At 40.8% G+C, this 24,489-nt stretch overlaps 1 protein-coding gene across 2 annotated transcripts in view; it reads left to right on the top strand.

Moving 5' to 3' along the window:
• Positions 1 to 572: 572 nt before the first annotated feature.
• TERF1 (telomeric repeat binding factor 1) overlaps positions 573 to 24,489 on the top strand; it is a 43,523-nt gene continuing 19,606 nt past the window's right edge. Inside the window, exons 1-6 of one of the 2 annotated variants that reach the window (XM_006054185.4) lie at positions 573 to 941; positions 8,021 to 8,116; positions 15,042 to 15,163; positions 19,856 to 19,942; positions 23,225 to 23,374; positions 24,268 to 24,380. In XM_006054185.4, the coding sequence (XP_006054247.2) occupies positions 629 to 941; positions 8,021 to 8,116; positions 15,042 to 15,163; positions 19,856 to 19,942; positions 23,225 to 23,374; positions 24,268 to 24,380 (881 nt within the window). In that variant the 5' untranslated portion in view covers positions 573 to 628. The remainder of the gene's footprint in view (positions 942 to 8,020; positions 8,117 to 15,041; positions 15,164 to 19,855; positions 19,943 to 23,224; positions 23,375 to 24,267; positions 24,381 to 24,489) is intronic. The other variant, XM_006054186.4, reaches the window with a different exon arrangement.

Genomic DNA, 24,489 nt, shown 5'->3' with positions numbered 1-24,489 from the left:
ATCTATCTCTTTTGAAGCACAAACGGGTAAAATGTTTTTCCATTTTAACTGGAAAAGTTAAAAATGTTTTTTCTAGATAAAACACCTCCCCCACCTGGAGGTGGGGGAACTATTCTATTCTTGTGCTAAAATGCAACATCCTCTATAACAAAACGGTTAGTTAAAATGGAAAAGACCCTGATGCTGGGAAAGACTAAAGGCAGACTGACAACAGAGGGCGAGATGGTTGGATGGCATCGCTGACTCAACAGACATGAGTTTGAGCAAGCTCCGAGAAATGGTAAAGGCCAGGGAAGCCTGGGGTGCTGCAATTCATGGGGTCGCAAAGTGTCGGACACGACTGAGCCACTGAACAACTACCACCTCCAGTCCTCTCCGGGTCTAGCCTGAACTTGTCTAGTTTACCAACAAAGCGGCGCTGCAGGGTGGCGGGTGAATTCAACATGCAAAGGCTAGAGCAGGTCTCGGCCAATCCGAAGCCAGGCTCGAGCCGCTCGCCCATCCCGGCGGTGTTTGATTGGTGTTTTCTCTCAGGCGGAAGAGGCCTTCCGCTGTGGGCTCGCCCGCGCGGCGCGAGCCAGTAGTCGCTCTGCGCCGGAAAGGCCAGAAGCTGCGCGAGCTGTTTAACATGGCGGAGGATACCGCCTCTGCGGCTCAGAGCCCGCGAGGGCGTGCGGACGGGGAGGATGCAGGTTCCCCGGAGGAGCGGGTGGCGGACACGGTGACAGATGATCAGGAGCAGTTTGAATGCCAAGAACTGCTCGAGTGCCAGGTACAGCCGGGGGTCCCTGAGGAGGAGGAGGAGGAGGAAGCGGGCCTGATGGCTGAGGCAGAGGCGGTAGCTGCCGGCTGGATGCTCGATTTCCTCTGCGTTTCGCTTTGCCGGGCTTTCCGTGACGGCCGCTCCGACGACTTCCATCGCACCCGCGACAGCGCCGAGGGTGAGTGCTGGGCGCGCCCGGGCCGGGAGCGGGAACCGCGGCGGACGACTGAGGCCTGGTTTGCAGCGCTATACCTCAGGGGTCGGGGATCTGGCTGCTTGCTGAGGGCCCCGGGCTCGAAGTCAATCGTTGGTTCGAATCCCGCCTCCGCCTCTCGTGGGCTCCTCAGTTTTTCTCAGATTCATAAATTTTACTAGTGGGTAAAATGAGAATAACCCGTTGAATTGATAAAAGGATTCAGTTCAGGTCAGTCCCTCAGTCGTGTCCGACTCTTTGCGACCCCATGAATGGCAGCACGCCAGGCCTCCCTGTCCATCACCAACTCCCGGAGTTCACTCAGACTCACGTCCATCGAGTCAGTGATGCCATCCAGCCATCTCATCCTCTGTCGTCCCCTTTTCCTCCTGCCCCCAATCCCTCCCAGCATCAGAATCTTTTCCAGTGAGTCAACTCTATGCATGAGGTGGCCAAAGTATTGGAGTTTCAGCTTGAGCATCAGTCCTTCCAAAGAACACCCAGGACTGATCTCCTTTAGAATGGACTGGTTGGATCTCCTTGCAGTCCAAGGGACTCTCAAGAGTCTTCTCCAACACCACAGTTCAAAAGCATCAATTCTTCGGCGCTCAGCTTTCTTCACAGTCCAACTCTCACATCCATACACGACCACTGGAAAAACCATAACCTTGACTAAAGGGATCTTTGTTGGCAAAGTAATGTCTCTGCTTTTCAATATGCTATCTAGGTTGGTCATAACTTTCCTTCCAAGGAGTAAGCGTCTTTTAATTTCATGGCTGCAGTCACCATCTGCAGTGATTTTGGAGCCCCCAAAAATAAAGTCTGACACTATTTCCACTGTTTCCCCATCTATTTCCCATGAAGTGATGGGACCAGATGCCATGATCTTCATTTTCTGAATGTTGAGCTTTAAGCCAACTTTTTCACTCTCCTCTTTTATTCATCAAGAGGTTTTTTAGTTCCTCTTCACTTTCTGCCATAAGGGTGGTGTCATCTGCATATCTGAGGTTATTGATATTTCTCCCGGGTGCTTGCATTTCTTGCTTTTTTCTGAGGTACTCCTGTAAAAGCTTTTTTTTTCTTTTAGCAAGTCACTGAGACCTTGTTTTGTATTACTCTATAAGCTGTTTAAACCTCATTGACCCTGTGTGTGTGAAAGTCGCTCAGTCGTGTCTGACTCTTTGCGACCCCATTGTCTATACAGTTCATGAAATTCTCCAGGCCAGAATACTGGAGTGGGTAGCCTTTCCCTTCTCCAGGGGATCTTCCCAACCCAGGGATTGAACCTAGGTCTCCCGCATTGCCGGCGGATACTTTACCAGCTGAGCCACAAGGGAAGCCCTCATTGAGCCTGCTGCTCAGTATAGGCTTCACAATGAAAGTAACTGACAATGAAGTCTACCACCTATGCAAGACAGCCTGTGAATGATGGGCAAAGATATTGATGCCTACAGAAGGCTAGCTGGCTTTTTGAATGATAACTGAAAGATACTCTGGTATTAGTATTTATTGGAGTTGGCTCTCAGCTTATTGCAGCGGACCGCAACCCCAAGATAGAATTTAATAGAAAATTAAATATTTCAGAAAACCATGTTGACACATTTTAGCCTCACAGTTATCCCATGAGTGAGGTGAGTAAAATCTCAGTTTATGGAGGAGTGATCTGAACAACCTAAAGCATTGATAGGTTAAGAGGGTTGGTCCAGACACCTGCCTTATCTTCCAATCCAACAACCTTTCCCCTATGTCACAGATAACACTAGAGACAGGGTTCAGTTCAGTTTAGTTGCTCAGTGGTGTCCGACTCTTTGCAGCACACCAGGCTCCCCTGTCCTTCACTGTCTTCTGGAGTTTGCTCACTCATGTGCATTGAGTCAGGATGCCATCCAACCATCTCATCCTCTTTCATCCCCTTCTCCTGCCTTCAATCTTTCCCAGCATCAGAGTCTTTTCCAGTGAGTCAGTTCTTCTCATCAGTTGGCCAAAGTTTTGGAGCTTCAGCTTCAACATCAGTCCTTCCAGTGCATTCAGGTATTGGTTTCCAATACCATTTTCCATAGAAATGGCCTGATTCCAGGACAGGGACAGGAAATATACAACTTGAACCTGGAGCATCTTGTGACAAAAAGTAGGGCAGTACTAAAAGCAAAACAAAACCCCCAAAGAAACAAAGCTCCACAGTTATGGGAGCACAAAGGGGCATAGGAGCCAACTGCAAGAGTTCCCAATAGCCCTGGCAGACATAAGCAAGAAAATGAAAATACGGTTGACCCTTAAACAACACAGATTTGAATTGCACCTGTCTGCTTACAAGCCGGTTTTTTTTTTTTCTCAGTAGTAAATACTGCACTACTACACAATCTGGTTGGTTAAACCGTGCATTCAGAGGATGGAATTTTCAACTGCTTGGAGGGTCAGTGTCTCTAACCCCCTCATTGTGAAAGAGTCAACTGGAGTTTTGGATTATAACCCAAATTATTTTAAAACATCCATAAAGTCCACACTGATGTAAATAAATGCTGGGATAAATATACAAGTGGGAGAAGAGACAGATGTCCAATGCAGAAGAATTCCAGGTAATTCATGTTTCTACTCTGTTCTCAAGGAGGTGGAGTGTAAGTCCGCACTCCTAAAATGTGGGCTGTATAGAGCACAGTATAGAAAGGGGAAGAAAGTAGAGAAAACTGACAAATACTGCCTCACCCAGGTACTCAAGGTCAGCATCCACAGTGATAGTTGGTAGCGTGTGCACTTGATATAATGTGATGAAAGTGGTACTTTGCCGCTGTGATCTTTCTCTCCAAACCCCATAACCCTAGTCTAGTCATGAGAAAAATATCAGACAAATCCTAATAGATTCAGTTTACAAAATACCTCAAAACCCCCAAGGTCATCAAAACCAAGGAAAGACTGAGAAACTGTTATAACCAGGAGATGCCCAAAGTGACATGATGACTAAATGTAACGTGGTGCTCTTTGACAGTGTGGATCTCAACAAACTGGAAAATTCTGAAAGAGGTGGGAACACCAGACCACCTGACCTGCCTCCTGAGAAACCTGTATGCAGGTCAGGAAGCAACAGTTAGAACCAGACATGGAACAACAGACTGGTTCCAAATCAGGAAAGGAATACATCAAGGTGGTATATTGTCACCCTGCTTATTTAACTTATATGCAGAGTACACCATGAGAAATGCTGGACTGGATGAAGCACAAGCTGGAGTCAAGATTGCCGGGAGAAGTATCAATAAAGATATGCAGATGACACCACCCTTATGGCACAAAGCAAAGAAGACCTAAAGAGCCTCTTGATGAAAGTGAAAGAGAAGAGTAAAAAAGTTGGCTCAAAATTCAACATCCAGAAAACTAAGATCATGGCATCTGGTCCCATCACTTCATGGCAAATAGATGGGGAAACAATGAAAACAGTGAGAGACTTTATTTTGGGGGGGCTCCAAAATCATTGCAGATGGTGACTGCAGCCATGAAGTTAAACGATGCTTGCTCCTTGGAAGAAAAGCTATGACCAGCCTAGACAGCATATTAAAAAGCAGAGACATTACTTTGCCAACAAAGGTCCGTCTAGTCAAAGCTATGGTATGAGTAGTTATGTATGGATGTGAGAGTTGGACTGTGAAGAAAGCTGAGCGCCGAAGAATTGATGCTTTTGAACTGTGGTGTTAGAGAAGACTCTTGAGAGTCTCTTGGACACAAGGAGATCCAACCAGTCCATCCTAAAGGAAATCAGTCCTGAATATTCATTGGAATGACTGATGGTGAAGCTGAAACTCCAATACTTTGACCACCTGATGTGAAGAACTGACTCATTTGAAAAAACCCTGATTCTGGGAAAGATTGAAGGTGGGAGGAGAAGGGGACGACAGATGATGAGATGGTTGGATGGCATCACCAACTCAATGGGCATGAGTTTGAGTAAACTCCAGGAGTTGGTAACAGACAGGGAGGCCAGGCGTGCTGTAGTCCATGTGGTCGCAAAGAGCTGGACACAACTCAGTGACTGAACTGAACTGAACCCTGGATGGGAACCTGCAGCAGAAAAAGGATATTAAGTAAAAACTAAAGAAATCTGAGTAAAGGTGGACTTTAGATAATAATGTATCGATATTGGTTAATTAATGTAACAATGCTAATGTAAGATGCTAATAACAGGGTAAACTGGATGGAGAGTATTATATGGGACCTCTCTACTATCTTGGGGCTTCCCACGTGGCACTAGTGGTAAAGAACCCATCTGCCAGTGCAGGAGATGTAAGAGACACGGGTTTGATCCCTGGGCGGGAAGATCCCCTGGAGGAGGACATGGCAACCCACTCCAGTATTCTTGTCTGGAGAAGCTCATGGACAGAGGAGCCTGGTGGACTACAATCCATGGTGCACAAAGAGTTGCACAAGACTGAAGCAACCTTGCATGCACCACTCTATTATCTTCCCAACATTCTGTAAATTTAAAACCATTCTAAAAAAAAAAAAAAAGTCATTTAAACAAAAAACAAAGACCTTTTAAGGTTCTCACCCAAGACCCAAGGAATAATCTAGGTCACCTCCATTATTTTAAGGTTCAGTTCAGTTCAGTCGTTAAGTCGTGTCCGACTCTTTGCAACCCCATGAATCGCAGCACGCCAGGCCTCCCTGTCCATCACCAACTCCTGGAGTTCACTCAGACTCACGTCTATCCAGTCAGTGATGCCACCCAGCCATCTCATCCTCTGTCGTCCCCTTCTCCTGCCCCCAATCCCGCCCAGCATCAGAGTCTTTTCCAATGAGTCAACTCTTCGCCTGAGGTGGCCAAAGTACTGGAGTTTCAGCTTTAGCATCATTCCTTCCAAAGAAATCCCAGGGCTGATCTCCTTCAGAATGGAATGGTTGGATTTCCTTGCAGTCCAAGGGACTCTCAAGAGTCTTCTCCAACACCACAGTTCAAAAGCATCAATTCTTCGGCGCTCAGCTTTCTTCACAGTCCAACTCTCAAAGGCACCAAAATCCAGAAAGAGTAAACTCTTTTCCAAGTTGCATTGCTGAATCAATGACAGATACACAAACTGTGAACTTAACATTGTCTCTGTATGCCATTTTTGACTGACAGGACTCCATTTTATCTCTTATAGAATTATATTTACTACACTTTTCAAGAATGTAAACATATGCAACTCTAGATGCTTACTAGAAAATTCTTAGCTTTTTCATTCAAATTCAGAATTGTTCTCCCACTTCACTTGTGTCAGATAATGCCTTTTCCAGGCTGATACTCCTAACCTGTCTCCATCGTGGGAGGCAGTGTAGGATTGTGATTAAGAGCTTGGGCTCCACCGTTAGTTGTCTGTGGTTATTTGTTTGTTTTTGTGAGTGTGTAGGTCTGTGTTTTTGGCTGCACGGCTTGTGGGATCTTAGTTCCCTGATTCCCTGACCGGGGGTGGAATTTGTGCCCCTTGCAGTGGAAGCTCAGAGTCCTAACCACTGGACCACCAGGGAATCCTTGTAAATTGTCTGAGTTTGATTCCTGGCTCTGCTTATTTATCATCACAAGCCTTGAAGCAGGGACTTCACCTGTTTCACCAGTTTCCACATCTATAAAATGGTAGTGATAATGGCGTCTACCTCACAGAGCTGTTCAGAGAAGCAGATGAACTGGTATTTATAAAGCAAGGTTTCTCCAGCTCAGCATGTTGACATTTTGTACCACATAATTCTTTATTCTGTGTGTGCTTGAGGGTGAAGAGGGGACCGGGTGAAGGTCACTGGTGTGTTGTAGGATCCCCGACCTCAACCGGTAGGTGCAGTAGCAGCCCCCTCCCACTCAATCAGAATGTCTCAATGTGACAATCAGAAATGTCTCTGGACATTGCGAAATGTCCCTTAGGGGACAGAGTCACAACACCCCCAGTTGAAAACCACTGCTCAGGGCTTAAAGTAGATGCCTGGTATTTTAGTAATTGCTTAAATATAGTTGTTATTGTTGTTGGCCATTAGATCCTCTGGTGTCTTTCTGTCAGTAGTATTTGGTTACAGGTATGGAAAAAACAGATAGCTGGCTTCAACTTGAGTAGATTTTCATTGTTTTGTTTTATGCCTAATAGGTACAAAGAGCAATTCTTCTCTAGAATAGATTGGGCTTTTCTTCTGTTTTGCTCCTATACCATACTTACCCTTTATGACATTAAAATTTTAATTAGTCACCTGCCTACATTTTTGTTTAATTTGTGTCTTTTCAGACTAAAACCTTCCTAGGGGGCTGTCTATCGTTCAGTCATGAGTCCCTACCATTGGCCAACAGTAGATATTCTGTAAATATTGAATAAGTTGTGTTAAATTTTATATAAGTTTTGTTCTCTTTTTGAATCCTGTTGTTTTATGACTATATTTGGTACAGATAATCTCCAGTATAGCGTAAGGCTATGGCATATTAAAATTGAGGAAATCAATGAAAATAAATATTTGTTTCATCTGCTTAGCAGCTGCAGGACTAGTTAATTTAATCTTTGTCTTTCATTGTACATAGTAAACTCACTGAAAACCAGGATTATGGTTTACTCATCATTGTATGTACTCATTACCTAGCATAACACTGGGTGGGTGTTCACATATTGGGGAGGTTAATATAAACACATGTTTTAATATAAAGTTTTGTAAACTAAAGAGACTCCCATTCAACTGAAACCTTGAGAGTAATAATATATTTCCTGTTATGTTAGGCATCTTAAGGTAGAAAATAAGTTTCCATCTAATGATTTGACATATTTTACAGTTTGGATCTAAATCTCCCTTTTCATTAGTACAGAATGGTACCTGTGAAAGTACGTAGTTTTAAAGATTTATTATTCTGTGTATGAAACATCAGTTTTATTTTGAAGGTAAAGTGTTCATTGTTACTCACTTTTGTTCTGATTTCTTAAAAATTGTGAATAAAGCATACAGTTCTAAATTTATGATAATCTTTGGGTGACGTTTGTTAACTTATTGCTCAGCAAACCACAAAGAGGTAATGCAGGGCCAAGTTTGGAGTTTTGTTTTAATGTTTTAATAAAATTTACTTTATTCACTTTCAGCTATTATTCATGGACTGTCCAGTCTAACAGCTTATCAACTGAGAACTATATACGTATGTCAATTTTTGACAAGAATTGAAGCTGGAAAAACCCTTGGTAAGTATGTTTTTATCTTATATGGAACATATTTCAGTCTATGTCTGAAGGTGTGATGATAAGAAAGAGATGCTGCTGCTGCTGCTGAGTTGCTTCAGTTGTGTCCGACTCTGTGCGACCTCATAGACGGCAGCCCACCAGGCTTCTCTGTCCCTGGGATTCTCCAGGCAAGAACACTGGAGTGGGTTGCCATTGCCTTCTCCAATGCGTGAAAGTGAAAAGTGAAAGTGAAGTCGCTCAGTCGTGTCTGACTCTTAGCAACCCCATGGACTGCCGGCCTACCAGGCTCCTCCATCCATGGGATTTTCCAGACAAGAGTACTGGCAGTGGGTTGCCATTGCCTTCTCCAGAAAGAGATGGGAGCTATCGGTTTTTTTTTTGAGTTTGCCCACTTGTATTTGGCCTGTACATCTATACACAAGCATATTTAAAGCTAGTAAAGGAAATATCCCTAACTTTTTGGAGCAATGATTCTCAAATTTTTGCTTACTTCAGAATAATTAGTGAACTTGTTAAGAAACAGAATGATGTATCTCCTTCCCCATCATGAATTTCTGATTTGGTAGGATGAATTACATTTCCAATAAGTTCCCAGATGATTCTGATGCTGCTGGTAGGAAACCATGCTCCATATACTCTGTTTTAAAGATAACATTCAGTTCATTTCAGTTCAGTCACTCAGTCGTGTCTGACTCTTTGCAACCCCATGGATAGCAGCAGACCAGGCTTCCCTGTCCATTGCCAACTCCCAGAGCTTGCTCAAACTCATGTCCATTGAGTTGGTGATGCCATCCAACCATCTCATCCTTTGTCTTCCCCTTCTCCTCCTTTTCCTTCAATCTTTCAACATCAGGGCCTTTTCCAGTGAGTCAGTTCTTCCCAATCAGGTAGCCAAAGTATTGGAGTTTTTCAGCTTCAGCATCAGTCCTTCCAATGAATATTCAGGGTTGATTTCCTTTAGGATGGACTGGTTTAATCTCCTTGTGTCCAAGGGACTCTCAAGAGTCTTCTCCAACACCACAGTTCAAAAGCATCAATTCTTTGGTGCTCAGCTTTCTTTATAGTCCAACTCACGTCCATACATGACTACTGGAAAAACCATAGTTTTGACTAGATGGACAAGAGGCTCTTTAGTTCTTTGCTGTCTGCCATAAGGGTGGTGTCATCTGCATATCTGAGGTTATTGATATTTCTCCCAGAAATCTTGATTCCAGCTTGTGCTTCATCCAGCCCAGCCTTTCTGATGATGTACTCTGCATATAAGTTAAATAAGCAGAGTGACAATATACAGCCTTGACGTACTCCTTTTCCTACTTGGAACCAGTCTGTTCTTCCATGTCCAGTTCTAACTGTTGCTTCTTGACCTGCATACAGTTTTTCAGAAGGCAGGTCAGGTTGTCTGGTATTCCCATCTCTTTCAGAATTTTCCACAGTTGTGATCACACAGTCAAAGGCTTGGGTGTAGTCCATAAAGCAGAAGTAGATGTTTTTCTGAACTCTCTTGCTTTTTCGATGATCCAACTGGTGTTGGCAATTTGATCTCTGGTTCCTCTGCCTATTCTAAATCCAGCTTGAACATCTGGAAGGTCATGGTTCACGTACTGTTGAAGCCTAGCTTGGAGAATTTTGAGCATCACTTTGCTAGCGAGTGAGATGAGTACAATTGTGCGATAGTTTGAGCATTCTTTGGCATTGCCTTTCTTTGGGATTGGAATGAAAACTGACCTTTTCCAGTCTTTTGGCCACTGCTGAGTTTTCCAAATTCACTGCCATATTGAGTGCAGCACTTTCACAGCATCATCTTTTAGGATTTGAAATAGCTCAGCTGGAATTCCATCACCTCCACTGCCTTTGTTTGTAGTGATGCTTCCCAAGGCCCACTTGACTTCACATTCCAGGATGTCTGGCTCTAGGTGAGTGATCACACCATCATGGTTATCTGGGTCATGAAGGTCTTCTTTGTATAGTTCTTCTGTGTATTCTTGTCACCTCTTAATATCTTCTGCTTCTGTTAGGTCCGTACTGTTTCTATCTTTAATTGTGCCCATCTTTGCATGAAATGTTCCCTTGGTATCTCTAATTTTTCTTGAAGAGATCTCTAGTCTTTCCCATTCTGTTGTTTTCCTCTATTTCTTTGCATTGATCATGTAGGAAGGCTTTCTTATCTCTCTTTGCTATTCTTTGGAACCCTGTGTTCAAATGGGTATATCTTTCCTTTTCTTCTTTGCCTTTCACTTCTCTTCTTTTCTCAGCTATTTGTAAGGCTTCCTCAGACAACCATTTTGCCTTTTTGCATTTCTTTTTCTTGGGGATGGTTTTGATCACTGCCTCCTGTACAGTTGCATGAACCTCTGTTCATAGTTCTTCAGGCACTCCATTTATCAGATATAATCCACTTGAATCTATTTGTCACTTCCACTATATAATCATAAGGGATTTGATTTAGGTCATACCTGAATGGTCTAGTGGTTTTCCCTACCTTCTTCAATTTAAGTCTGAATTTTGCAATAAGAAGTTAAGTGCATAATCACTCAGTTGCTGCTGCTGCTGCTAAGTCACTTTAGTCGTGTCCGACTCTGTGCGACCGCATAGACGGAAGCCCACCAGGCTCCCCCGTCCCTGGGATTCTCCAGGCAAGAACACTGGAGTGGGTTGCCATTTCCTTCTCCAATGCATGAAAGTGAAAAGTGAAAGGGAAGTCGCTCAGTCGTGTCCGACTCATAGTGACCCCATGGACTGCAGCCTACCAGGCTCCTCCGTCCATGGGATTTTCCAGGCAAGAGTACTGGAGTGGGGTGCCATTGCCTTCTCCAATCACTCAGTTAGACTTTGGTAACTTTGTAGCATCTCTTACTACTGTCATTATTGGCAACAAGCATATTTGAAGCCTCTTATTTGATTTTGGACTTCCCTGGTGGCTCAGATGGTAAATCGTCTGTCCACAATGCGGGAAACCTGGGTTCGATCCCTGGGTTGGGAAGATCCCCTGGAGAAGGAAATGGCAATCCACTCCAGGACTATTGCCTGGAAAATCCCAAGGACAGAGGAGCCTGGTAGGCTACAGCCCATGGGGTTGCAAAGAGTCGGACACGACTGAGCATTTGATTTTGACTTAAGCACTTTAATAAGGTAATATGATTTAAGCTATAGTATCTCTTTCCTTTGTCTTCATAGATTATTTTGGACTGTAATGACCAAGCCTGGTTCGATTTATCGCTAATGGCTAATATTTACAGCATGGTCATTTAAAGGACCTTCTGATGCAGATAATTGCATATTTATATTGGGGTTTGCAATTTACAAAAGGTTTTCCCAACAGTCTCTAGTGGTAGACAGTATTACATGAAGCTGTTTACTTATGAACATGTTGTGTTACAGGAAATCCCAGCCTGTTAGTACCACTCTCAGGACTCTCACTAATCCAACTCTGGCTTGTGTAGCGTCAGAAGGTCCTTTAAATGACTATGCTGTAAATATTAGCCATTACTGATAAACTGAGCCAGGCTTGGCCAGTATAATCTAAAATAAACTATGAGGACAAGAGAAAGAGATACTATAGTTTAAGTCATATTCCCTTATTGAATAAGTGCTGAAATCAGGCTCAACAAGAGGTTACAAATATAGTTGCTAGTAATGTGTGATGGTAGTAAGAGTCACCACAAAGTTACCATAGTCCAAACAACTGATATCTTTAAGATATCAAAAAAGGGTCAAAAAATTTCCTATTTTGTGTATGACTCCATGGTTTAATCTTGAAGTTCCCCAGAGCACATCTTAGATATAATAGGCCGGGGTTAGTGAACAAGAATCAATATATTTCAAATAAGTCAGGCAGCATTTAAAATTTCATTTTAATTTATGTTGGATTTTCAGCTATATATAACCCTTCTGCTGATTTTTTTAGTGGTTGCTGTATAGCAGCACTGCCTAATAGAAATATAAAGTAGGCCATGTGCATGCAAACTAGGTTGACTCAGTCATGTCTGACTCTTTGCGACCCTATGAACTGTAGCCCGCCAGGTTCCTCTGTCCATGGGATTCTCCTAGTAAGAATACTGAGTGGGTTGCCATGCCCTTCTCCAAGGGTTCTTTCCCACCTTGGGGTCGAACCGGAGTCTCTTATATCTCCTGCATTGGCAGGCAGGTTCTTTTACCACTAGTGCCACCTGGGAAGCCCAAAGTATGCCTCATATATAATCAAAACTTTTCTAATAGCTATATTAAGTAAAGTAGAAATAGGTAGAATTTTAGCAATGTCTTATTTAATCCAGTATTTCTAAAATATATGTCAACATATGATTGATATAAAACGAGATATTTTACCACCTTTATTTTTTTGCAGTACGTCTTTGAAATCTGGTTTGTATTTCATAGTCAAAGTACATCTCAATTTGGATCAGCAATGCTTTAACTGTCCAGTAATTACATATAGCTAGTGGCTGCCTTCGGAGAAGGCGATGGCACCCCACTCCAGTACTCTTGCTTGGAAAATCCCATGGATGGAGGAGCCTGGTAGGCTGCAGTCCATGGGGTCGCTAAGAGTCGGACACGATTGAGTGACTTCACTTTCACTCTTCACTTTCATGCATTGGAGAAGGAAATGGCAACCCAGTCCAGTGTTCTTGCCTGGAGGGACGGGGGAGCCTGGTGGGCTGCCGTCTATGGGGTCTCATAGAGTCGGGCATGACTGAAGTGACTTAGCAGCAGCAGCAGCAGCAGTGGCTGCCTTATTAACTTTGTAGTCTCCTGCTCCACCTGGTTTTAAAATATGGCAAATGTCTTAAAGGGGACAGGCTTTGTTTATGGCAGGCTCCACCCTCTCATGGGACTTCATCTGAAGATCTGTGCAACTGGAAGTTTTCCATACTTTTCCACCCCAGCTTCCTGCACTGCCCCAGAACTCAGCAAAAGCTTTGTGGGGAAATGCTAGCCATGTGTTTTCAGTTCCTCTAGTTTCCAGTCCACCATGCTAGCCCCAAGGAAACCACAAGAAGCTCTTCTTTCTCTTATCCCCAATAAAGCCTCCCTGCCTAGAGCACACTGGATCTTCAGCCCTTTCAGCAAAGTAGCCCAGGGAGGAAAAGAGCTGTGAATCATCTGCTCACCTGAGAAGGAGTCTCTTTCTAGTATTCCACCTGGTTCTCAGAGCTTGCACAGCTGTCTCCTGTCTTCAACAACATGATTTTGCAGTTTGTCCCCATTTTTTTTTCTGGTGATGGTGAGAGTGTTGCCCTGGTGCATTCACTTTCATGCATCCTACCTGAAAGTGAAAGTCTACACTGTAAAGTTTTTTTTATCATTTTTCTTTTTGATTTATTGATTTCTAATTGAGGCCTAATTGCTTTACAATGTTGTATTGGTTTCTGCCTTGCAACAATGTGAATCAGCCATAGGGATACAAGTCTCCTCCCTCTTGGACCTCCCCTCCCACCTCGCACCCTATCCCACCCCTCTAGGTTGTCACACAGCACCAGACTGAGCTCTCTGCACTGTATAGCAACTTCTCATTAGCTGTCTGTTTTACACATGGCACTGTGTATATTTCAGTGCTGCTCTCAGTTTGTCCCACCCTCTCCTTCCCCTGCTGTGTCCATATCTCTATGTCTGAGTCTCTATTCCTGCCCTGCAGATAGGTTCATCAGTACCATTGTTGTAGATTGTATATATATGTGTTAATATACAGTACTTGTTTTTCTACACTGTAAAGTCTTTTAAGTTAAGATCTAACATACATACAATTTTTCTGTATGTCACATTTATAAGAAGGAAGGTAGATTAGCAAGAATGGTTGGATAATGTCAATCAGGAAAGACTTCTTAGGAAAGATGAGTATTGAAATGAGCTGTAATATATACTGAGTGAATAGATGAGCGATTAGGGGTGCAAGACATGTAAGACATACATGGTGAAGGTTCTGAATTTCGAAACGATAAGTGTGTGTGTAATTTGTTAAGTAGTTATCAGCCACCGTGAGTGTTTCATGAGGATAACCTGATCAAAATTCTGTTTTAAGAAAGTTTAACAGCAGTACAAATATTATCTCATTAAATATTCACATAGTATTTACAATTGTGGCATTTTATAGGTGAGAAAACTGAGACTTAGAGAGGTGAAATAGCTTTTCAGCACCCCAAAGATGATAAATGATAGAGTCTGGAATAAACTCTGAAGTTTTTAAAACTACTGTATAATATATTGCAACAGATACGGTGATGAGAAAGAGGAGTAAAACAATGACTCCTTAGATTTTTAAGCCTTGATAATTGGAAGAATGTTGGTAGAGAGATAACCTGAATGCCTGTTTCAAATATCCACAAAATATATAATAAGGATTTCAATTAGTATATGCTAAGATCAGATTTCTATTTGAGGTTTGTTACACTGCACTTAGACTTAAAAACCATTTAAGAACTCTGTTACTGTGATACCTTATGTAAAGTGTTTCTTTCGGCTCTTAAATGCACGTATACATACTGGCTGCTCTGGGTCTTTGTTGTGGCGTACGGGCTTCTCGTTGCGGTGTGTGGGCTTTCTCTAGTTTCAGTGCAGGCCCAATACCTGTGGTGTGTGGGCTTAGCTGCCCCACAACGCATGGAATCCCAGGTGCTAAACCAGGGATCAAACCTGAGTCCCCTGCAGTGGAAGGCAGATTCTCAACTACTGGACCACCAAGAACTAGTCCTTAAATATTTTAGCAGAGAAAAGCTTCAAATGTTTTATGAACTCGTCTAGCATTTTCTATTTTAAGTTGATTTTAATGAGGAAATTAATTTGAAAAATCTTTCCTAAACAAGCATATATAAGAGCAGTGCCTGGCAAATAGAATACAATCAGCCAATATTTAAAGAAAGTAATTTATAAAAAATTAACAAAGTTAAGTTCTTCATAGTTTTCTAAGGTACTTGTTTTTATTTTGGTTTAAAAGATGCACAGTTTGAAAGTGATGAAAGAATTACACCCTTGGAATCAGCCCTGATGATTTGGGCTTCAATTGAAAAGGAACATGACAAGCTTCATGAAGAAATAGAGAATTTAATTAAAATTCAGGTATGAGTATTCTTTATGTTTATAATTATTATTTTCCTAGAAAATAAAAGCATGACATTTAAAGAAACTAAGAGCTACTGTTGGACAATGAACCTTCAGTAAAATTCAACATAATTATTCTCTTTAGAAATTTGACATGAGCTCTAAGAACTGGAGTTAATGTTTGTTACCTAAGTGCATATTGCCCCCACTTTGGAAAACAAGGGCTTTCCAGGTGGCATGAGTGGTAAAGAATCCACCTGCCAGTGCAGGAGATGCAAGAGACATGGGTTTGATCCCTGGGTTGGAAAGATCCCCTGGAGTAGGAAATAGTATCCCATTCCAGTGTTCTTACCTGGAAAATTCCATGGTCAGAGGAGGCTGGCGGGCTACAGTCCATCAGATCTATTTAAAGATCACTAACCAGTCCATTCTGAAGGAGATCAGCCCTGGGATTTCTTTGGAGGGAATGATGCTAAAGCTGAAACTCCAGTACTTTGGCCACCTCATGCAAAGAGTTGACTCATTGGAAAAGACTCTGATGCTGGGAGGGATTGGGGGCAGGAGGAGAAGGGGATGACAGAGGATGAGATGGCTGGATGGCATCACTGACTCGATGGACGTGAGTCTGAGTGAACTCTGGGAGTTGGTGATGGACAGGGAGGCCTGGCATGCTGCGATTCATGGGGTCGCAAAGAGTTGGACACGACTGAGTGACTGATCTGATCTGATCTGATCTGAAACTTAAAACACCAGTGGTTTGTGCTCTCCCACTCAAGGTTATCAAATGATAGAAAATGAAATGGATTTTTGTGATTAAGAGAATGTAAAATTAAAAAGAGAGAATGTAAAATGTTAACTATATAGATATAGAGAATTTTACAAGTAGCCTTTTGAAGAGTGAGAAACTAAAGAAAGTCATCCAAAGACAGAAGGGAAAATATGTTTTGCTTACAGGCAGAGCACGTTCTCAAGATTTTCACAATTAAACTAAAATCCAGGTGGTGTCCCACATTCTCAAGAATTAACCATTGATTGTGTGGTGACTGTCAAGTAGAATTAATTAAGCCTGAAGAAAATGGGCAAAAACATGACTGCTGCTTTTAAGAATTTCAACTCAGGCCAAAGCGATCTATCATTATCCCAAACTTTTGGAGGTCTAGGGGAAGCAGCCTTTGTTAAATATGCTAGTATAAAGTTGAGCAGGTTACCATGAAATACATAGCAAACATGTAATAATATATTGCTTACTATTTGAAGATATTATTCTAAGTACTTTCATCAGTCAGTCAGTTCATTCGCTTTTCTTGACCCCATGGACTGCAGCCCGCAGGCTTCCCTGTCCGTCACCGACTCCCAGAGCATGCTCAAACTCATGTCCGAGTCGGTGATGCCATCCAACCATCTCATCCTATGTCGTCCCTTTCCCCTCCTGCAGTCACCTTCTCCTCCTGCCATCAGTCTTTCCCAGTGTCAGGGTCTTTTCACATGAGTCAGTTCTTTGCATCAGGTGGCCAAAGTATTGGAGTTTCAGCTTTAGCGTCAGTCCTTCCAATGAATATTCAGGGCTGATTTCCTTTAGGATAGACTGGTTTGAGCTCCTTGCAGTCTAAGAGACTCTGAAGAGTATTCTCCAACACCACAGTTGAAAAGCATCAATTCTTAGGCGCTCAGCTGTCTTTATAAGTACTTTCATATGTAACTCTTTAATTTTCACAACTACCCTATGAAATAGGTACTATAATTTTCCCCATTTTAAGAAACCAAGACCCCAAGAGGTTTGCCCAAATTTACAAGCCTATCCAGATGGTAGTGGTGGTCCTATAACCACATATGATATCAAAAAGGCCGGTTTATGCACTGCTATGTTTAAAATGGATAACCACCAAGGTGCTGCTGTATAACAGATGGAACTCTGCTCAATGTTATGTGGCAGCCTGGATGGGAGGGGTGTTGGGGGAGAATGAATACATGTAAGTATGGCTGAGTCTCTTTGCTATTCACCTGAAACTATCACAACATTGTTTGTTAATTGGCTATCAGTTCAGTTCTGTTGCTCAGTCATGTCCAACTCTGCAACCCCATGGACTGCAGCATGCTGGGCTTCCCTGTCCATCACCAACTCCCGGAGCTTGCTTAAACTCATGTCCATCGAGTCGGTGATGCCATCCAACCATCTCATCCTCTTTTGTCCCCTTCTCCTCCTTCCTTCAGTCGTTCCGAGCATCAGGGTGTTTTCAAATGAGTCAGTTCTTCTCATCAGATGGCCAAAGTACTGGAGCTTCAGCTTGAGCATCAGTCCTTCCAATGAATATTCAGGATTGATTTCCTTTAGGATGTACTGATTTGATCTTGTGTCCAAGGGACTCTCAAGAGTCTTCTCCAACACCGCAGTTTAAAAGCATCAATTCTTTGGCCTCAGCTTTCTTGATGATCCACCTCTCACATCTATACATAACGACTGGAAAAACAATAGCTTTGACTAGACAGATCTTTGTTGGCAAAGTAACATCTTTGCTTTTTAATATGCTGTCTAGGTTGGTCATAGCTTTTCTTCCAAGGAGCAAGCATCTTTTAATTTCATGGCTGCAATCACCATCTACAGTGATTTTGGAGCCCCCAAAAATAAAGTCTGTCACTGTTTCCGTTGTTTCCCCATCTGTTTGCCTTGAAGTGATGGGACCAGATGCCGTGGTTTTAGTTTTTTGAATGTTGAGTTCTAAGCCAGCTTTTTCACTTTCCTCTTTCACTTTCATCACTTTCAACTAAAGAGGCTCTTTAGTTCCTCTTTGCTTTCTGCCATAAGGGTGGTGTTGTCTGCATCTGAGGTATTGATATTTTTCCCAGCAACCTGGATTCCAGCTTGTGCTTCATCCAACCCAACATTTCTCATGATGTACTCTGCATATAAGTTAAATAAGCAGGGTGACAATATACACCCTTGTCATACCCCTTTCCCAATTTGGAACCAGTCCCTTGTTCCATGTCCAGATCTAACTGTTGCTTCTTGACCTGCATACAGATTTCTCTGGAGGCAGGTCAGGTGGTCTGGTATTCCCATCTCTTGAAGAATTTTCCAGTTTGTTGTGATCCACACAGTCAAAGGCTTTCTCAGAAGCAGTCAATATAACAGGAGTAGACATTTTTCTGGAATTCTCTTGCTTTTTCTATGATCTAGCCAATGTTGGCAATTTGATCTCTGGTTCCTCTGCCTTTTCTGAAACCAGCTTGAATATCTGGAAGTTCACGGTTCATGTACTGTTGAAGCCTAGCTTGGAGAATTTTGAGCGTTATTTTGCTAGTGTGTGAGATGAATGCAAATTGTGTGATAGTTTGAGCATTCTTTGGCATTGCCTTTCTTTGGGATTGGAATGAAAACTGACCTTTTCCAGTCTTTCGGCCACTGCTGAGTTTTCCAAATTCACTGCCATATGGAGTGCAGCACTTTCACAGCATCATCTTTTAGGATTTGAAATAGCTCAGCTGGAATTTCATCACCTCCACTGCCTTTGTTCATAGTGATGCTTCCTAAGGCCCACTTGACTTCACATTCCAGGATGTCTGGCTCTAGGTAAGTGATCACACCATCATGGTTATCTGGGTCATGAAGATCTTTTTTGTATAGTCCTTCTGAGTTTCCTTTCTACCTCTTCTTAATATCTTCTGCTTCTGTTAGGTCCGTACTATTTCTTTATTGAGCCCATCTTTGCATGAAATGTTCCCTTGGTATCTCTAATTTTCTTGAAGAGATCTCTAGTCTTTCCCATTCTGTTGTTTTCCTTTATTTCTTTGCATTGATCACGTAGGAAGGCTTTCTTATCTCTCTTTGCTATTCTTTGGAACCCTGCGTTCAAATGAGTATATCTTTCCTTTTCTTCTTTGCCTTTGCTTCTCTTTTCTCAGCTATATGTAAGGCCTCCTCAGACAACCATTTTGCCTTTTTGCATTTCTTTTTCTTGGGGATGGTTTTGGCCTCCTGTACAGTTGCATGAACCTCTGTTCATAGTTCTTCAGGCACTCCATTTATCAGATATAATCCACTTGAATCTATTTGTCACTTCCACTGTATAATCGTAAGGGATTTGATTTAGGTCATACCTGAATGGTCTAGTGGTTTTCCCTACCTTCTTCAGTTTAAGTCTGAATTTTGCAATAATGAGTTCATGATCTGAGCCACAGTCAGCTCTTGGTCTTGTTTTTGCTGACTTTACCCAAATACGAAATAGTTTTGTTTCTTTTTTTAATCAATTGGGGGAAATAAAAAAGGCCTATTTATAAAATGCTTATTCAAAAGCATCTGGCTTCCTAGGTTTCTATTAGTGATTTTCCTAGGCTCCTAAATGGCAAATTTTATATACCTATATATATCTCTCTCTCCTAATCATCTCAAATACCATCCATCTGCCTCCTGTCTTATTTCCCTTTTGTTTAAAATTATTATTTTGGTGAGTCCTCAATATATATAATGTAGCTCTGAATTTATTAATAATTAAATAGAAGAGGCCAGTCAAAAATTTTCATGTCTTTTTGGACCACAGTTATTTCATCTTTGAAAAGCTATTATATATCATTTATCAAATCAGAATTGTTAAACTGTGTAAGAATATTTTAGATGAAGTAGTTTAGACCTTACCTGAGTTATTTTAATATTAAACAGCAATTAGATATTTTAAAAAGCAATCTAAGATATGTATTTGTCATTCTGATTTTTAGGCTATAGCCGTTTGCATGGAAAATGGCAATTTTAAGGAAGCAGAAGAAGTCTTTGAAAGAGTATTTGGTGACCCAAATTCTTACATGGTAATTATTTACGTTAGGATTTTAGAGCTGTTTATATGGAATAAGAAAAATTGAAAAAACATTGGGAGGGAAAAGAAATGCTTTCTCTTTTAAACAGTATAGTTTAAAAGAAAAGTGTAGTTCAATAGAAATGTAATGCCAGTGATGGATGTGATTTTTAAATTTTCTAGTGGCCACATTAAAAAAGTAAGAAGAAACAAGTAAAGCTAATTTTTTTTAGCAATCCATGTGAAAACGCATTGGTGAGATATTTTGCACTCCCTTTTTTGGACAGTCGGCCCTCTGAATCCTGGTTTCCATATCTAGGGATTCAACCAACTGCAGATGAAAAATATTTGGGGGGAAAATTCCAAAATGTTTCAAAAAGAAAAACTTGAATTTGCCACACTCTGGTAACTATTTACCTAGCATTTACATTGTGTTAGGTTTTATAGATTATCTAGATATATTTAAAGTTTACAGAAGGATGTGTGTAGGGTATATGCGAATACTGCACCATTTTATAGAAGACATGAGCATCCTTGGATTTTGGTATCAGAGGGGAGTTCTGGGGCCGTGAGCAACAGCTATACGAAGTCTTTGAAATCCGAGGTGGTTTTTACACTTAAGTCTAAATTCAGGGCTCACACATTTCAAGGACTCCATGACTAGTGGCTGCCATATTGAGCAGCACAGGTATGGAAGAATGCATTGTAACTTGCCTGTTTTTCTAATGGTTTCTTAGGTGATCACTAGTCTTTCTGTGTATGTGTAATATTAAGGTCAATAGAAGTTAATTTTTAAGTATTAAAAACAAAGTGGTGTGGGAGTCAATTAAGCTTATCAAAGAAGTAAAGATAGTTTTATACAGTTTTTAGTAAACTTTTAATTGAATAATGGCATACCTTTAGTAGAATGCATATAGCATAAGTAGATGTAGTTTCACAAAAGCAGCACACTTTGTGTGATGACCTCTTAGATCAAGAAATAGAACATCACCAGCACTCTCTAGTCACTGTCCTTCCCACCTTCTCAAGGGTAACCACTCTCCTAACATGTAACATCCAAGATTAGCTTTACTTATTTCTGAACTTTATGTAATATAATCATATAGCAAGTTTCCGTTGGTCAGAAAGATCCACAGCATTGCTTGTAACAATTGTTTGTTTATTCTCATTGCTCCATTGTAGGAATATACTACAGTTTATCCATTGTATTGTTGATGGACATATGAGTTATTTCCAGGTTTTGGCTGTTAGATTCCTCTACATGTCTTTTGTACAACAAGTATATGTGTTTCTACTGGATAATACTTAGGAATAGATTTGTTAGGTTATAAATATATGCACATATTCAGTTTTAGTAGATAAGGTGAAACAGTCTTCCAAAGTAGCAATATCAGTTCTTTCAGCAGTGTGAAAGCGTTCCAGTTGCTTCACAGACAGTGTCTGTGGTTTTCATTTTAGTCACTCTGGCAAGTATTTAGTCATTCTGGCAGTGAGATAGTGCTACCTTATTGGGTTTTAATTTCTGTTTCTTTGATGATTAATGAAGCTGAGTACATTTTCACATACTGGTATGGGGGAGAGGGGAATCACTTTAATTCATTGAGAAACAGAGCTTTTAGTAAGGCTCATTCTATCTCTAATTTGCCCCTGTTCCTAGGGTGTACTCCTCCAGAGATTTCAGCTGAAAACCTGATGTTAATTGGGTTCCTTGCCCTAACTTTTTTGCCTTAACACTGAGAGGTGACTAAAAACTCCACTCTGCTTGTACTTCACAGAAGAGGAAATTTTATGGCCAGTAAACATAAAGAGAAAATGCTAACCTCACTAATACTTGTTATCAGGGCAGTACCAAGTAATATGGGCTGCCTAGTGGCTTAGCAGTAAAGAATCCACCTGAAATGCAGGAGCCGCAGGAGACACAGTTCTGTCCCTGGGTCGGGAAAATCCGCTGGAGCAGGGCATGGCAACCCACTACAGTGTTCTTGCCTGGAGAATCCCATAGACAGAGGAGCCTGGTGGGCTACAGTCCACAGAGTTGCAAACAGTCAGATGCAGCTGTAGCGACTTAAAACACCCACCATGCGCGCACCAAGTAATATTTTGAAATAACATTTTCTATACCTCAGAGTGGCAATGATTAAAATGTCTTAGAACACCAACAGTTGGCTCAAAATGTGGAGAAATTATAGCACTGCTATACCTTCCTCTCAGGACTATAAATTGGTACTTAAGCTTCAGAGAGTATTTTAGCAAAATCGATAAGCATGCATTCCAGCAATTCCACTTCTAGGTAAATACCCTAGAGTAACTGTTCTTACTTTCACTATATGCTTTTAAAGTCATGAAGTTTTACTTAAAAAATAAAAACCAAAAAAAAATTAAGGCCCAACTGTGAAAATTGCTCTGAGATAGAGCTTGAGAAGTAAAATTTTTTTTTAAGCTTTATAGCTTAATTACGCAATCAGCATTGAAAGAACTAAGAAAAATTTGTACTGTTCACAAGAAGACATGTAAAAAAATGTTTAATAGAATTGTGGAAATAGAAAATAGCCTAAATACTTACACAGGCTGGAAGGAAAGATGAATAAATGGTATTTTTGATCAACGGAGTACTGTTTAACAGTGAAGAAAGTGAAAGTGAAGTCGCTCAGTCGTGTCCGACTCTTTGCGACCCCATGGACTGCAGCCTGCCAGGCTCCTCCATCCATGGGATTCTCCAGGCAAGAATACTGGAGTGGGTTGCCATTTCGTTCTCCAGGATTTAACAGTGAAAGTAGTAATTCTATAAGTATCAAATCAATGTGGATAAATATCATAAACAGAGTTGAGCAGAATAAAGAAAGTTTCAGAAGAATACACATAGTATAACACCATTTGTATTAACTTAAAACCGTGTAAACAATACTATGCATTGTTTATGGGTGCATACATATGTAGTACAAGTGTAAAGGAATGCATGGATATGCTAAGTTCTAAATTCAGGATACTGCTTACCTTGAGAAGAAGGCCAGGAAGGACAAGGAGTGCCATCAGATTATGGTAATAAGACTTCAGTTGAATAGATAATGTTTTACTTCTTAAACTTGATCATAGATATTTAGGTTTATAAGTTATTTTAATCCTTTTGTATATGTGTAAAATAAGAATTTTTTTGTCAAAAAATATATTGGTGGGCATTTAAAATGGGAGAATGTGTGAAATCTTGAGTTTTGGCTTACTGACTTTTTTCAGTTAAACAATATGACAGAATTTCTAGTATCTTATTTGTGATCTATGTTTCTTCTGTTTTCTTTAGCCTTTTAAAAGGAAATTGCTTACGATAATCTCTCAGAAAGATACATTCCATTCCTTTTTTCAACACTTCAGCTACAACCACATGATGGAGAAAATTAAGAGTTATGTGAATTGTGTCCTAAATGAAAAATCATCAACGTTTCTAATGAAGGTACGCGTATTTCAGAGAAGCTCTAAACATAGAATTACATTGTTATAATAAAGGAGAATACTTGAAATAGAAATCCTTAAAAACTAATCAGAATTTTACTTAGTAATTTTATAGAATAGTGTGGTGAAATGTTACAGTTAGTGCATCTAAAAGAAAGTTTATTTCTGATCTATGTAGTATTTTCAACTTTTCAAAGTAAGGCTTGAGGAAATTTTTCACAATAAAAAGTTGAGGGCAAACTTAGCAAAATGAAATGAGAAATAAGTGAAAAAGAAATAGTTTTAATTTAATTAAATTTAAAAGAAAATTTTAGCAAATTTTTGGGAAAAGTCAAGTTGGACTGAAGAAGGGCTACTACAGAAATTTTTTTTTTAATCACATTTTATCCTGTCTTAGCCCCAGTTTTAATATGTTATTTATATATATATATATATATATATATTTTTTTTTTTTTTTTTTTTAAGTAATGTTTTATCTTAAAATTGTCTATAGGGACTTCCCTGGTGATCCAGTGGCTAAGGCTCTGCACTCCCAAAGTAGGGGGACCAGAGTTCAATCCCTGGTCAGGGAACTAGATCCCACAGGCCACAACTAAAGATCCCACATGTCTCAACTAAGACCCAGCACACTCAAAGGGGGAAAAAATATTCTGCAGCACGTTGTGTGTATCAAGTACATTTACAAGGAAAGCCCTTCTCCATAATGCTTATAAACCCAGCAGGTGGCTGACTGTCATGTCACAGGTACTTGGGGAAACAATACACTGCCCTTTATTGGTCTGTGAAGAGATACTTTTGTTATGACTATCAAATAACTAGAAGGCTTGATTTAATACTATTTGTTTTTAATGGCTTATTGCATTCCTTCCTCTCCCACATCCCCATTTTTTTAAGGCAGCAGCAAAAGTAGTGGAAACTAAAAGAGCAAGAACAACATATTCTGAAGATAAACCTAATGGTAAAGATGTTGAATTGGCATCTGAAACTAATTTGGATACAGGAAAAAGGTTTGTAAATTTATGAGTACATTTTTGTCTTATGAATGTAATATCTATGTAAAAGTGATGGTAGTGAGCTATTGTTAATAGAAATAATTTTTGAGCAGTAGGTGTATTG

Source organism: Bubalus bubalis, chromosome 15 (assembly GCF_019923935.1).
Source record: "Bubalus bubalis isolate 160015118507 breed Murrah chromosome 15, NDDB_SH_1, whole genome shotgun sequence".
NCBI lineage: Eukaryota > Metazoa > Chordata > Mammalia > Artiodactyla > Bovidae > Bubalus > Bubalus bubalis.
Note: the sequence above shows the minus strand (reverse complement) of the source record. Positions and strands in the feature narration are given on the sequence as shown.